Raw genomic sequence first — 14,668 nt, forward strand, 5'->3', positions numbered from 1 at the left:
ATTTCTTCATTACTTATGCTAAAAAATACAAGACAAGGCTCTTATAGTAAGCTGGAAGATATGAATATAAATGTTTCAAACATCAGTATTGAATGAAATTCCAGTTACTCATTCGTTGACCCTTTATGAAATAGTCAAAAGGATCGTGAATGATGGTGATCTGGACAGTAAAGGTGGAGGGAGATGTCACTCACTGCAGACATGTTGCTGTACACATTGCAGGCCTTGGGCTGTATGTATTATAACACAGTGCATGTCTGTTTATAGAATCAGGTTTCTAAGGTAGAGCTTCTTCATGGTGGAGATCATGTGTGTTTGTGTGTGTGTGTGTGTGTGTGTGTGTGTGTGTGTGCGTGTGCGCGCGCGCGCCTCTGTGTGGCTATCTGTCTGTTGGTGGGTGCTTAATTCATATGTATGAATATGGAGAGCTGAGGACAACAGCTTCAGGTGTTGGTCTTCAGGTGCTGTCTACATTATTATTATTATTATTATTATTATTATTATTATTATTATTATTATTATTATTTTTAAGATTGTTCTCTCTAGGCTGGAACTCACCAAGGTTGCACTCCAGGCTGTGTGGCCAGCAGTCCCCAAGGAGAGAAACTGTCTCTCCAGCTCTAAGGTTGCCAGTGTGCACCACCAGACCCAAGCTCACTACCATGGTTGGTGGGATTAAGCTTTTAGATCCTCCTCATGCTTGTAAGGCAAGCACTTGGGGAACTTTATTTAAAGATGTTAGGTCTTTTGTCATGAGACATAACAAAAGAAGGAGTTGCTTTTTAGCTCATGTTTCAGAGGCTACCTACAGCCCTTCCTAGTCAGTTGTGTTGTCTCTGGGCCCTTGATGAGAAAGCATCATGGTGATGTAAGCACGTGGCAGAGGAAGAGGATACAGGGAAGTGCCAAAGCAAGATACCCAGCCCCTCCAGTACACACTCTCAGTGACCAACTGCTGTCTCAATATCTCCCGGGAGTGCCATTGTAGTATTATTTTAAGAAGAAATTAACCCAGTAGTGAGGTCCTAACCAAATGCCCAACAACTATCAGGTAGGCCCCAGTACTTAGATCTGTAGGACTAATTATTTCAACACCTGTCCAGCAGAATATCTTCTTGTCATTTCTAGATCCCTTAATTGCTTGAGATTTTCCTTTTCATAAAGAAAATCCAGCCATACACCACAGCACATGCTAACATATGTGAAACTAAGACAGAATGATTCAGAGATTGAGATCAACCTGAGCTGTACAATGAGACCCTAATTCAAAAATATATTTACACTGCAACAATCTGTACAATAGCCGTTTGCCTTGTTGTTGTTGTTGCTGTTGTTGCTGTTATTGTTGCTGCTGCTGTTGTTAACCTGGCCTTCAATGGCTGAGCTCTCTCTAGCCCTCCAGTAGTCTATTAATTATAGAACAGCACCACAGGTCGGGACTGAAACCTGCCATTGGTTGCTGTTAATCAGCTGGAATCAGCATTCTTGAGCTACTCCTCCACTGCCCAGTTTCCCTGAACACATCTAATCCCTGTAGTGACAATTCCAACTGCACATAAGGAGGAATAACGTTGATTCCTAACAGCTGTAGTGTGTCCATATGGTTGGTGGAGATAGTAATACTTTTTCTTCCTGACAGTACAGCATACACTATCTTTACTTAACACAATAAACTATTGAAAATGTTGTGTGACGTTATCTATAGACTGTATCTATAGGGTATACATGAGCAGAGTCTGAGCAAATAAACGGCAGTATAATAAATGCTTTCTCCCTAAGTGTGAGGAATTGAGTTCAGAGTCCAGCATCCATGCAGACATAGACGCTAGCTCAGGGACAGGTAAATCCTGGCCCGATATAAAAAAAAGTAGCATGCAAGGTGATTAAGGAAGACACCTGATATGTCACACACAGGCATTTGAATTGTTAAAAGAACCACAATACATAAAAAGGGGTCACTCTTGACCTGTTTAATGTTGGACGTACCCTTGTTTCTATCCAAACTGTTTTTGCATTGCCGTTCTGTTCTGTAAGGAAAATAAAATCTCTGTTTAAGGAACAGTACATTTTAATGTGTGTCTTTCTTAAGTACTTAGTTTGTTGTTGGGAGTACTCCCAGGCAATTGATGTTCTTTACTGCGTTGTTCCCCTCTTATTTTAATGTCTAGTAGGTGCTGTTCACAAAGATTCCTAGGCTCAGAAAGATCTTTATGCTGTCTTATTTTTCCCTTGTTTAGAAATCGAAACGAGTTGGCTGAGACCCTTGCACTCCTGAGAGCACAAATTGATCCTGTACTATTGAAAAACTCCAGCCAACAGGAAGACCCTTCCCGGGAAAGCCCCACCCTAGAGGATGAGGAGACTAAAAAAGATGAAGAAACACCTAAACAAGGTTTTTTTTGTGTGTTTTCTTTTGCTTTGTTTTGTAATCTCTTCTATTTTCTACTCCTCTACCAACTATATAATTCTGGCTTTTTATCTCAATTTGAAAAATTGAGAGCCTTCCTATAAGAGACTTTAGGAAAAAAAGAAGCAAAAAAATGTTTGTTCTTTCTGACATTTTCAAAAGTATAAATCAAATATGTTCAGATTATTAATGTAGCGCCTTACCAGTTGGAGAATCTTGTTAGGCGTGGTGCTACTCACCTTTGCTCTCAACCCTTGGGAGACAGAGGCAGGATGTGTTGAGTTCTAGGCCAGTCTGAACCAACCAAAGCCATAACTGAATGCTAAGATGTTTGTTGAACTTCTTGGTTGGAATGCAGAAAGATAGATCACAGATTTGACAATTTTAAACATTTTTAGGTTTGTTGGGTCTGTGGCATTTTGTGCATTTATTTACATTGTCCTCCCCACTAAATGTGTGGGCATGTTAAACACTAAGTGTTTTCTCCAGCTGCAGCCCTGGAATCTGCTTTCTGTCTTTAGGAATTGATTACTAAGAACATCATATCTGAAGAATCAAACAACACATTCCCCTTATTTCACTTAGCACTGTTTCAAGTATCCACATTGGTACCTGTGTGATGATTTCCTTTCTCTTTCAGAATGAATGATGGGTGGGTAGCACACGCCTTTAATCCCAGCAGTCAGGAAGCAGAGGCAGGCAAATCTATGAGTTCTGAGTTTGAGGCCAGCCTATTCTACAGAGCAAGTTCCAGGATAGCTAAAGCTACACAGAAAGCCCTGTCTCAACAATAACTAAGCAAGCAAACAGACTGAAAATACTCCACTGTGTGGGCACCAAATTTTATCTGTCCATTTGTGTTACGTCCTCCTTAAGGCTGTTGATTAATCCTGCTGGGAACATATTAATACAGATAGTCTTTGAATTCGTACTTACACTACACCGAGGCATGAAGATGCTAAGTTTTAGGATAATACTGTTTAATTTTTGGAGGCCTTGCCATACTTGTGTTTTTGTTTTTTGTTTTAAAGATATGATCTTACTGTGTAGCTCTGGCCTAGAACTTACTCTCTAGTCCAGGCTGATCTAGAACTCCAGATCTATCTAGAGATCTATCTGGTTCCCAAGTGCTGGGATTAAGGGTGTGCGCCTGCTCTTTTTTTCTTTTGGTAAGTCCCGAAACCAGGCATTAGTGCCTAATGACTAAACAGTGTTCAACATCTTTCCAAATGCTTATTAATCTTTTGTATCTTTGAAAAGTAAAATGGTATTTATCAAAATGCCTTTATTGTTGAAGGTTTTTGGTGTTGGGGGGGGTGAGATACAGGGGATTATCGGCAGTGCTGCTTATACTGGTCTTGTGATCATAGGGTCAGGTAAGCCTCAGGTAGAGTTGCTGGGATTATGTCACCATGCTGGGCTGCTTGTTTTTTGTTTTTTTTATTTTTTATTTTTTTTTTTTTATTTTTTGTTTGCTTGCTTGCTTGTTTATTTTTCAAGACAGTGTTTCTGTGAAGTCCTGGCTGTAGACCAAACCCAGGGCCTTGTGCTTGCTAGGCAAGAGCTCTACCACTGAGGTAAATCCCCAGCCCTGGCAACTGCCCGTTTTTAAAACCAGAGTTGATCATTCCTTTTTGTTGCATTAATTCTTAAGGTTATGATAATTATAAGTATTAAGCCTATTTTCATTGAGTTTACTAGTTTCTACCTCAGCAGATGAAATCTGTACCTTTCTGAAGAAAAAACCAAAACTAAGCACTGCCGTGTGGAGAAGGCAGCTAGTTCAAATGCACGCTCAGGTGCCTGTGCACATCTGAGCACATGGATTCCGGGGCCGGGCGCAGATCAGCCTCAGGTTACATTCCTTAGGAGCCGTCTACCTTGTTTTCTTGAAAAAGCATGTTACACTAGGACCTGGAATTCCTTGATTAAGCTACAATAACAGGCAAACGAACCCTAGGAATTCTCCCCAACTTTTGGATTAGACACAAGCTGCCACAACTGATTGATTTGTTTGTTTGTTGTGTTTTTTTCTTTTGTTTTTTAATGGAGGTTTTGGAGAGCAGACTGGGTTTGCATGGCACACATTCTGAACTGAGCTTCTTCCCAACTAAGCTGACATCTGTAGTTAATAATTTTAATTTTTAATTATAGGAAGGGGTTTGCCTCCCCTGTCATGTTTTCTTTCACTGGAAGCTTTTATTTTTTGTTTTATATTATGTTCTTTATACACTTTGATAGTTTGAAGAAACTGTCTATAAAGTAACCCCTACATGTTGGAAGCATAGTTTAAAAAAATTAAGCCTCTTTATATTGAAATGATATTTCTGCATGTTAATCATTTCTTTCAGTTAAATCCTAGTTATTACATTCCTTTGACCACTGCTAATTTGATTTCAATTATCGGTGGTGGTTTTACTTTCAGCTACCTTTTCATATATAACCGACATTTAGGTTGCTTTGGTAAGGTACTATAATTTTAATGTATACCCATGTATTCTAGAAGGGTTTCATTTTTTCTGTTTTTCTTTTATTTGCTATGTTTCCTTTAGTAGTATTCTCTAAAGATTAGTTCTGGTATCAAACTTAATACTATGTCTTCATTCAGTTGTTCAGTCTGGTCATTCCTTCTATGTGTTTGCCTATTTTCTTCCCTAATAAGAAAGTCAAAGGGGGCTGGGGATTTGGCTCAGTGGTAGAGCGCTTGCCTAGGAAGCACAAGGCCCTGGGTTCGGTCCCCAGCTCCGAAAAAAAAGAACCAAAAAAAAAAAAAAAAAAAGAAAAAAAAAAAAAAAAGAAAGTCAAAGGGGCCAACAAGGGGGAGTGCACACTGTGATCCCAGCAAGCACCTGGGAGATAGAGGCAGGTGAGTGTTTGTGAATTGGAGGCCAGCCAGGGCTACATATTGACTCAAAAAAAAAAATAAAAAGTCTAAAAAGTAAAATAAATTAAATAAAGGTGTTGGAAGAATAACTCAGTGGTTATGAGCACTGGCTTCTCGAACGAACACAATGGCTCACAACCATCTATAACTTCAGTTCCAGGGTATCAAGAACCATCTTCTTGCTTCTGAGAGCACCAGGCTGGTTACATGGTGCACAGATGTACGCCTGTACAGATTCATACACATAAATGATTAAATAAAAAGTAAAAACTATACAGAATACGAAACGGACAAAACATTTTTTTCTTTTTTGGGGCTGTGTAGCTCTGTCTATTCTGGAACCCGTTCTTTAGACCAGGCTGGCCTTGAACTCAGAGCTCCACCTGCCTCAGCCTCCTGAGTGCTGGGATTAAAGGTGTTTGCCTCTGCTAGTGCCTCCACCACCACACTGCAAAATAGAAATTTAAGAGGCAGTTAAAAGGCGCTAGAAGACTTTAGATTTAATTTTTAAAAAACATTTCAAGAGCACTTGATATGGTTGTAGACCTGGGTTTGGTTCCCAACAATCACATGGCAGCTCATAATTGTCTGTAATCTAGTTGTATGGGTCTGATGCCCTCTTCTGGCCTAGGCACGAAGCATATTTGTGGTACACTTCCATACATGCTGGCAAAACACGTATACACACAAAGTAATGTTTTCTTAATTTGATTTTCTAGCATTTCCTTATGGGTGACTAGTTCTGGGTCTGGAGATGGCTCAGCGATTAAGAGCTTGTATTGCTGTTCCTGTGGGTCTTTGCAGGTTCCCAGCACCAGTGTTAGGTAGCTCACAACTGCCTGTAAGTCCAGCTTCAGGTCCAATGCCTCTGGCAGCTGCCAACACTCGTACTCACAAGCACACACTTTCTACCTTCTATCCCCACGATTAAAAAAATAAAATTTAAGTGTTACTATTCTTGGGAGAATGACATGTATGCCACATTATGAATATGGAGGTCAAAGGACAACTTTTGAGGAGTTGGTTCTCTCTGCCTTTACACAAGTTCTGGGACTTTGGAAGAATTCAGGTCATTAGGCCTGTACAGCAAATGCTTTTACTGCTAAGCCATCTTCCTGGGCCTCTTGACAAGTGATTTAGATGAATATTTCCTAGTGTAGTTTAAACGTCAAAACAAGTTATTTCTTTAGTAAAGTGTTTTATTTTTTAATCCTGTGGGTGTGTACGTGCACAAGTGACCGTGTGTCACATGTTCATGAGTACTTTTATCCACTAAGCCATTTTGTTGACTTTTCTCAGTAAGTAAAACTTCCTAATGTATTGTTCAGAACCTCCTGTGTGGGGTCTTAGAGTGGAGGGAAGAAGTCTACAGGAGCACTTCTTGAATTGATGTTTGCCCATTGTCCCTTTGACAGTAGTTGGTGGGGATGATATTGATTGTAGCTGGCGATGCCTTGTGTGGTGCTGCTCCATTTGTCAGAGGTCTGCATGGGGAGGAGCAAGGCTTGTAGATGCTCTTTTCTTCTTACTACCAAACAAGTATGCCCAGGCCTTTCATACAGCTGTTTCCCAAACATTTTTCAACAAATGCGGGGTGCCTCCCGGTACAAAAAGGAGACAGCCTGTGATGGAGGACATCTCAGTAAGAGAAAGGGATGAGCAGCGGACACTGGGGTTCAGTGCTCTTCTCTTCCCTGCTGCCCTGAGCAGAACATGATGGAGAATTCAGTGGAGAGTGCCTGCCGAGCATACGGTGGGTCCAGCCTCTCACACTGCAAATAAGAAGGACAAAGTCAAAGGCACTCTTGTGCCTCTCTCATTCTGACAATAAAATGTTTATTTTTAAAGGTTTCTTTTTTAATCTGTTTTCTGAAATGAAGTCTCTCACCATTATCCAAGCTGGTCTTAACTCTTGGATTCAGACGATACGCAAGATGCTTATATTCATTCATTTATTAAATACTGGGCATCTTCTATATGTGAATTATAATTGCAAGCAAGGAAGTTCAACAAACAGAGCAGACCCAAAATAGTTGTTCTTATGAGTCTTATACTATAATGGATAAAACAACTAACCTGCGTGCCATTTACTTGAGCCTATTTTGTTCTAAAAATAATTTGTATGTGTTAAGTTGCCTAATCTTTATTAGATAAAATAAGTTTTCAGGAATCCAGTGGTTATCAGAAACTGCAGATAATGCTGAAACTTACAGTATGTTAAGGTTTTTCCATACAGATACATTTTAATTTATAAATTTGTATAGATATACAATGAAAAGAGAAAGAGACAATGAGGCAGAGCACTTCAACTATAAATTGTAGTGAGCTGTGTGGCTCACTCCCACTCCTGGACCAACTTTTCTCCTTTAGGATTGTACTTGAATGGGAACAGAAGCCACAGAAAGTAAAGCCATAGATAGGGGAACCCTATGTAATTGAAATGATATAATTACTTCATTTCTTCAGATCAGGGAAGTAAGACAAAGACGACTGTAAGTAGCTTTCCTTAAGTTACATAGTCTGTTATTGGGTGACTCATTCTGGCTGAGGCTGTGTGTGTGTGTGTGTGTGTGTGTGTGTGTGTGTGTGTGTGTGTGTGTGGTCTGACTAGGGATCAGTGTTGTATTTCTGTTTAATTTCTGAAATACAATCTCTGATTGAGCTGTGATGGCTGACTAGTACATACCAGTGACTCTTGTCAGTGACCCTTTCCAGCTCTGGTTAGAGGCAGACAGAACAGTACCCAGGTTTCCCATGACTGCTGGACATCAGGATCCAGACTGATACTTGAGTACTCGTGCTTGAGCACTTTACCAGCCAAGCCATCTCTCCCCAGCCCTTCTCTGCCCGTTGATGCTGTACTTTTTTGTGTAGCTTAAGGGGTAGCTGAGCCTTCAAAATGTTATCTCTTTACTGTCCTCTCAGATGTGGTAGCCATAATCTGTTCCATGGCCAGACTGAAGAAATGTAATTCTAGTTAGTCACTTCTTCACTCTTGGATATTAGCAAACATTGCTGGTGGATGTGTGTGAAAGATGCAGTCTTCAGCAGCGTGTGATGTGGTTACAGTCATAAGCAAAACAGGACAAAAATTTAAAACCATAGTTGGAATTTGGAAATTAGGCAAAATGAAGAGCTGGTATATAAGCACTGGCAAGAGTATTGAAGCCGTTATAACTCATTTTAACCAGTTAGACAAATGGCTGTATTTTAGACTTAACCTCAGCAAGATGATTGTTTCATTTTTATGTAGTGGGTCCTAAGGAGAAGCACATTACTGACAGAAAATGGCCTTGAAAATGTACCTGCAACTGAATACTTAGGCAATTAGGGTTGTATTTGGCAAATTGTAAATCTTTTCATGAGTGTTATCCACGAGCTCCCAATTAGCCCCGCCCCACCTTTTCAATTATTTCCTGCTGTTGCCCTGTGAGATACCAAGTAATGATTGAATTGCAAGACCTTAATGTAGGAGTAAGTCTACATAATACATAAGGGAGGGTAAGTTTAGCAGACTAGGTCAGACAAGCCAAATCTGGCCTGCCACCTGTTAATAAAATTTGTGAATTTTTGAAACTAGGCAGAGTGGTATTATACATTGATAATCCCAGCACTTGGACAGCTGAGGCAATTTGTCTTGAGTTTAAGCCTGTTCTACAGTGGGTTCCAGGCCATCCTTGACTCCATGGTGAGACTATCTAAAAACAGAAGAAAACAAACCCACTTTGTTATTGTTTGAGCTTGGGTCTCAGATAATTGCTGAGGCTGGTTCTCAACTCCTGTGTTCAAGTGGTCCTTTCCTCAGTGTCCCAAGGAGTGTAGACCACAGCACCCAACTCTTACTTGCATTTTCTTATTTATTCAATTTTTTCCATGGTTACACACACACACACACACACACACACACACACACACACACACACACACAGAGGTTAGTGGTCTTGACAGTGTTGCAAGACCTAGAAATAGGAAGGTTGGGGTTGAAGAGAAATGCAGGCTGTATAGTGTTTAATGTAAGCTCATTGAGAATCTGAATTAGATGAGATGGCCTCTATGAGCTTGCATTGTTAATTCTTCTCGAGGGTCTGCCAAGTTCCTGTTTCTGTTCTTTGTCTTTTAGTCTCATAGCTTTAATGAGTGAGATCTCATTAAAAGAAGTGAGATGGAGACACTGTTTAAAACTGAGTAAACTGTAAGAGCTGTGGTCTGAATTTGCTTGGCTGAAAATAAGCCTCCATACCTGGAAAGCCGCGGGTTTTGTCTGGTGAAGAGAGGGAGCTGCTCCTCATGGATAAAATGAGGACATGGCAGAGAGTACAAACTTAAGCATAGGGAAGGAGGGAAAAGGAAAGTTACTAGGCAGCTCCAGAGCCTCGGGGATGGCTGGTGATTGAATACAGGATAGTAGCTGTGTGCATAGGCTTCATCCTTCTACCTTTGTGGGAGTTGCAAGGATCACACCTTTACCACTAAGCTGTCTTGTTGGGTCTAACTTTAAAATTTTTTTTGTTCCTCCATTTCCTACTATTGACCCCAGTTTTTTATTTTTATTTAAAATTTTTAAAAAAAATTTATTTTGAGTAGGAGTGTTTTGCCTGTATGTTTGTCTGTCTGTGCACCTCTTGCATAGTTGGTACCTGAAAAGGCCAGAAAAGGGCATTGGATCCCCTGAAACTAGAGTTACAGATGTTGGTTTTAACCTGCCATGTAGGTACTAGGAATCAAAGCCTGGTTTTCTGGAACAGCAGCCAGTTCTCCGCTGAGCTTCAGTTTTACCTCATCTTCACTACCCCTTCCTTTGTTGTTGTTGTTGTTATATTTAGTGTTTGTTCATGCACCACATTAGAGATGTGGAGATCAGAGGACAACTTGCAGGAGTTGGTTCTGTCTGCCATGTGGGTTTGGGGTTTGAACAAGTCATAAAACTTGTCATCAAATGCCTTTGCTTCTGAGTCATCTTCTCTTCCAGTGTTGCTCCTTTTTGTCCTGATGTGTAGCTGTCTACAGTACTGAGCTCTGCGGATGTGATGGGCCTGTTTGTTGATCATTTTGAGTGTATGTTGACTAGATGGATGAACTTACCTGAATCTGGAGTGATGCTTTTGAACAAAGCCAGTTTGTATCGCTCTCTAATTTGCTTTTTTAGCCCCCAATGGTCAATCTGGAAAATGTTCCACATGTTTTACTCAGCTGATGTATAAAATGAGAGACTTCCAACTTAATGTAGTAGCATTGTAGGAATAATTGTTGTCATTTACTTACAGGTCAGTATTAATGGAATGGTGTCTTGGTATGAGTGTACACTGTTGTCTGAGTTTAGTATATTACATTTCAGGAAACCCCTTTATCTTGAACAGACCAGATGGCCACCCTAAATTGATGTTTCTTCTAACTTACCTGATTGTAAAAGATATTACATGTTTACTATAGAAAACCTGAGAAGGATAAAGCAAAAAAACCAAATAAATAAACACCAGTGACTACTTCGTGACAAAAAACCCTTCTGTTATAACCTAGTTCTTTCTGGTCTTTATGTGATAGAATTTTATTTCTTATTTTTGTACTTAACATTCTATTCTAACCACTTTTTCCAGTGTGTTCTTTCAAGAATGAAGTTCCGGGTGTAGAACAGCGTTTGTTACTGAGTGGTTTGCTTGTTTGAACTGTTAGTGCAGCTGGGTGCATTTGTACCTTTTACTACAGACACAGAACTTAATGTTGAATTTCACTTTCTTGGATAAATTGTTTAGTTTGGATAGTTCATTTTTACTTTTGAGACAGAGTCTCGTGTAGCTCCTACTATATAACTTGAGGATAACTAGTACTTCTGATCCTCCTGTATTCTCTTCCCTGTGCTGGGATTACAGGCATGCGCCATCACTCCCTGATGTATGTGGTGCTGGGGCTCAAACCCACAGTCTGTGCATGATACCAACTGAGCTAGTTATAGCGACTGGGTCAGAACCATCTAACCACTGTGAATTGTTATAATATCTATAGTCCTTTATGTTTTGATAGCTTTAGTCTTATCTGGTATTGCAAATATTGTCTTAAGTACACTGAATACTTCCTTGGCACACTAGCATAGGACCTGTTACCCTGTCATACTTTGCATGGATCTCACTTTCTTACTCGTTCACATATATATGTTTTTGAAGACATTTCTAAGAGGCACAAGAGGGACTCGGTATTGAGAACAGGGACTGATCTTGCAGAGGACCTGAAGGTGGTCTCCAACATCCAGATCAGCAGCTCTTGCCTCCCATAACTGTAGCTGAAAGGAATGTGATGCCTCTGGCCTCCATGCGCATCTGCATACATACATAATTAAAAGCAATAAAAAATAAATATTTTATAAATCATTATTTTTTTTTGCATTTGGGCTAGAATTTACTGCCATCACTGTTTATTCAATTAGATTTTCAGGTGTTTTGAGTGTCTTGTAAGTAAATAATCTATGATTCTGTCATAGAAGAATAATTCCTAGACTAATTGGACAAATAAATTTGAATAAATAGTTAGGATTCTGCATAGTAAGTGCTGTTAAAAACATACATATAGCAATATGTAAGAAACATAGGATATTATTCACTCTTTATAGAGAAATAGAGTTAAAATTTAATTTTAATTGGGCTTAATATATTTAAGATTTTGACAATATATGATTATATTAGCTAAAATTGAAAGCTTGCTTCTGCCACTTTCTGTAGGCCTTATGTGTAAATATATGTATAATAAATATACATACTATATACTAGTAACTTGGCAGCTAGAGCAGATATTCTGATATTTAAAACTGTGGATAAGAACAGAAACAGACACTTGCCTGGCTTGCTCAATGCCCAGGGCTCTCTCCCCAGTTGACCATCTGCTCATGCTTCACTGAAAAATTAAGACAATATGACGACAACTTTGTGGAAAATATACACAGTTAAAGATAGAGAAACCAAACTGGAATGCTTCCGAAGTGACTGCCTATGGACTAGGCTTACGGGCATTTTCTTTGTCTCTTCTCACTTTCCCACTAGAGTGCTTTTGTTGCCTTGGTGACCTGAACTACTCAGTGACTTGTATACTAGACTGTTTCTCACTTCATAAGAACTGTTTCCTGAAACCTTTCTAGTTCCTGTTGGAGACAGCCTTTGAGTTGGATGTGCCCCTTCAGCTGTATAAGTGTTTGCCTCCAGCCAGAACACTGACTCTGACTGTAGAAAGCAGACACATGAGTACTCTGTATTTAAACATGTAGAAATTGTGACTCATAATTTTTTCTATCTTTTTATTGTCAGGTTTTTTTAAATCAAAATATTCAGTTACAACAGGCTTCATATTGAAATTAAAATAAGTGTTGTGTTGTCTAAGATTTTATTTTTAACCTGGAAACTTGTGTTCATACAAACTTTTGTTCTGGTTTTAGAGGCATCAAGAGGAAATGAAAAGACGGAAGCTGATGAGCGGTCAATGGATTCCAGAAAACGTTCTGCGGCCAATGCTCTAGAAGGACCAGCTGTGAAAATTGAGAAAGCAGATGAAAAGGAGCTTGTGAAACTGCCAGTCATTGTAAAGCTAGAAAAGCCTGTGCCAGAAACTGAGGACAAAAAGATTATCAGAGAGGAAAGTGATTCCTTCAAGGAAAATGTCAAACCCATTAAAGTAGAAGCAAAGGAATGCAGAGTGGACCCAAAAGATCTCAAAGGCAGCTTGGAGCGGCTGGGTTCACAGGAGCCTGAGCGAGCAGACTTTGGTAGCAACATCAAATCTTCTCAAGACATCACAGAGAAATCTACTGAGGAAACAGAGAAGCTTAAAAATGATCAGCAAGCCAAGATACCACTGAAGAAACGTGAAATTAAGCTGAGTGATGATTTTGACAGTCCAGTCAAAGGACATTTATGTAAGTCGGCTACTCCAACAAAAGAGTGTTTGAAAGATGACGTAAAACAAGAGGAAGAGACTTGTAAACGGGTCTCTACCATCAGTGCTTTGAGTCATGAAGGGAAACAGCTTATGAATGGAGAAATGAATGATGACAAGGTAACTGCAAGTCTTAAGACAGAACAACTGGAAACACAGCTTTGTCATACAAAGGAAGACAGCTCTAGCATCCCTGCTAAGGACGGAAGTGCTGGCCTGGAGGGAAGTGGTGTGGAGTGCTTAAATTCTGTCCTAACGAGCACAAAGACAAGTGAACTTGAGAAGGAGGTATCTCTAGGGAAGGCTGTAGATGGTTCTGCATCTGACGTAGAGAGCCACAGTCAGAAAGGAAGGGGAGAGGAGCCTGGGCCTCCAAACATGGACATGCCTCTGGAGCCTTCCGAGAAAACCACAGATCTCTCTTTAAAATCCACTTTGTCTGCCACTGAATCCTGCCCTACAAAAATTGAAGAGAAGGCCCCCAAAAGTAAGGGTGAGAACCACACGGCAGGCATAGAATGCCTGGAAAAGGTGGAGAAGGCCAAGAAGACCTCTGTTGATAAGGACATACAAAGGTTGAGTCCAATACCAGAAGAAGTTGTAAGGGGTCCTCTAGAATCAGAAGAGTCAGGTCTTTGCGAAGTGGCTGAAACTCCTCTCCCTCTTGAGATGACTGGAGCCAAGGAGAAACAGACTTCAGAAAAAAAAGGTGTAGACTGTCTAAGTAGAGGTTCAAGTGAAGGCCAGTCCCTTGAAAATGCAAGCCCAGACATTCTAAGAGAGAACTCTGAGTCCTCGAGGGTGGAAATGGCTAAGCTGGACAATGCCCAGACCTCTGGCGTGGAGGATACTTCTCAAACAAAGGGCTCTGTGCAAAAAAACAAATGTAAATACAAGTTAGTTTCCGAAGGCAACAGTACTGCGTCAGAAAATACAGAGATCACCTCTGAAAGGAAGAAGGAAGGCATCAAGTTGACAATTAGAATATCAAGTCGGAAGAAGAAGCCAGATTGTCCCCCCCAAATTGTAGACTCTGAAAGCAAGGAAGAGAAGGCAGGGAAGGAAGAAGAGAAAACAAGCGTGGGTCGAACTTTAAGAAGGTCTCCAAGAATATCTAGGCCCACAGCGAAAGTCGCTGAGATCAGAGACCAGAAAGCCGACAAGAAAAGAGCTGAAGGAGAAGAGGGAGTGGAAGGGGAGACAACATCTTTGCAGACAGCAGACAAGAAGGAACACTTGAAGAAAGCCGAGAAGGATACAAATTCTAAAGCCAGCAAGGTAAAACTTCCACCAAATTTTAATGGAGAAATTTTTAATTACTTTATTAGTCTCTGACATGTATGTGTGGAGATCAGAGACTAGCTTGCCAATGTCTTCTCTCCTTCCCCACGTGGGTCACAGGGATCCATGCAGGTCACCAGGCTTGGCAGCAAGTGCCTTTTCCCACTGAACCATCTTGCCTG

At 40.3% G+C, this 14,668-nt stretch overlaps 1 protein-coding gene across 3 annotated transcripts in view; it reads left to right on the forward strand.

The window, feature by feature from the left end:
* The window catches only part of Rsf1 (remodeling and spacing factor 1), a 122,731-nt gene that overhangs the window by 77,948 nt on the left and 30,115 nt on the right, over window positions 1-14,668 (forward strand). For all 3 annotated transcript variants that reach the window (XM_063262798.1, XM_063262799.1, NM_001427468.1), the window contains 2 exons: window positions 2,238-2,392; window positions 12,709-14,483. In XM_063262798.1, coding sequence (XP_063118868.1) covers window positions 2,238-2,392; window positions 12,709-14,483 — 1,930 coding nt within the window. The remainder of the gene's footprint in view (window positions 1-2,237; window positions 2,393-12,708; window positions 14,484-14,668) is intronic.

This window comes from Rattus norvegicus, chromosome 1, assembly GCF_036323735.1.
Source record: "Rattus norvegicus strain BN/NHsdMcwi chromosome 1, GRCr8, whole genome shotgun sequence".
In the NCBI taxonomy this organism is placed as follows: Eukaryota; Metazoa; Chordata; class Mammalia; order Rodentia; family Muridae; genus Rattus; species Rattus norvegicus.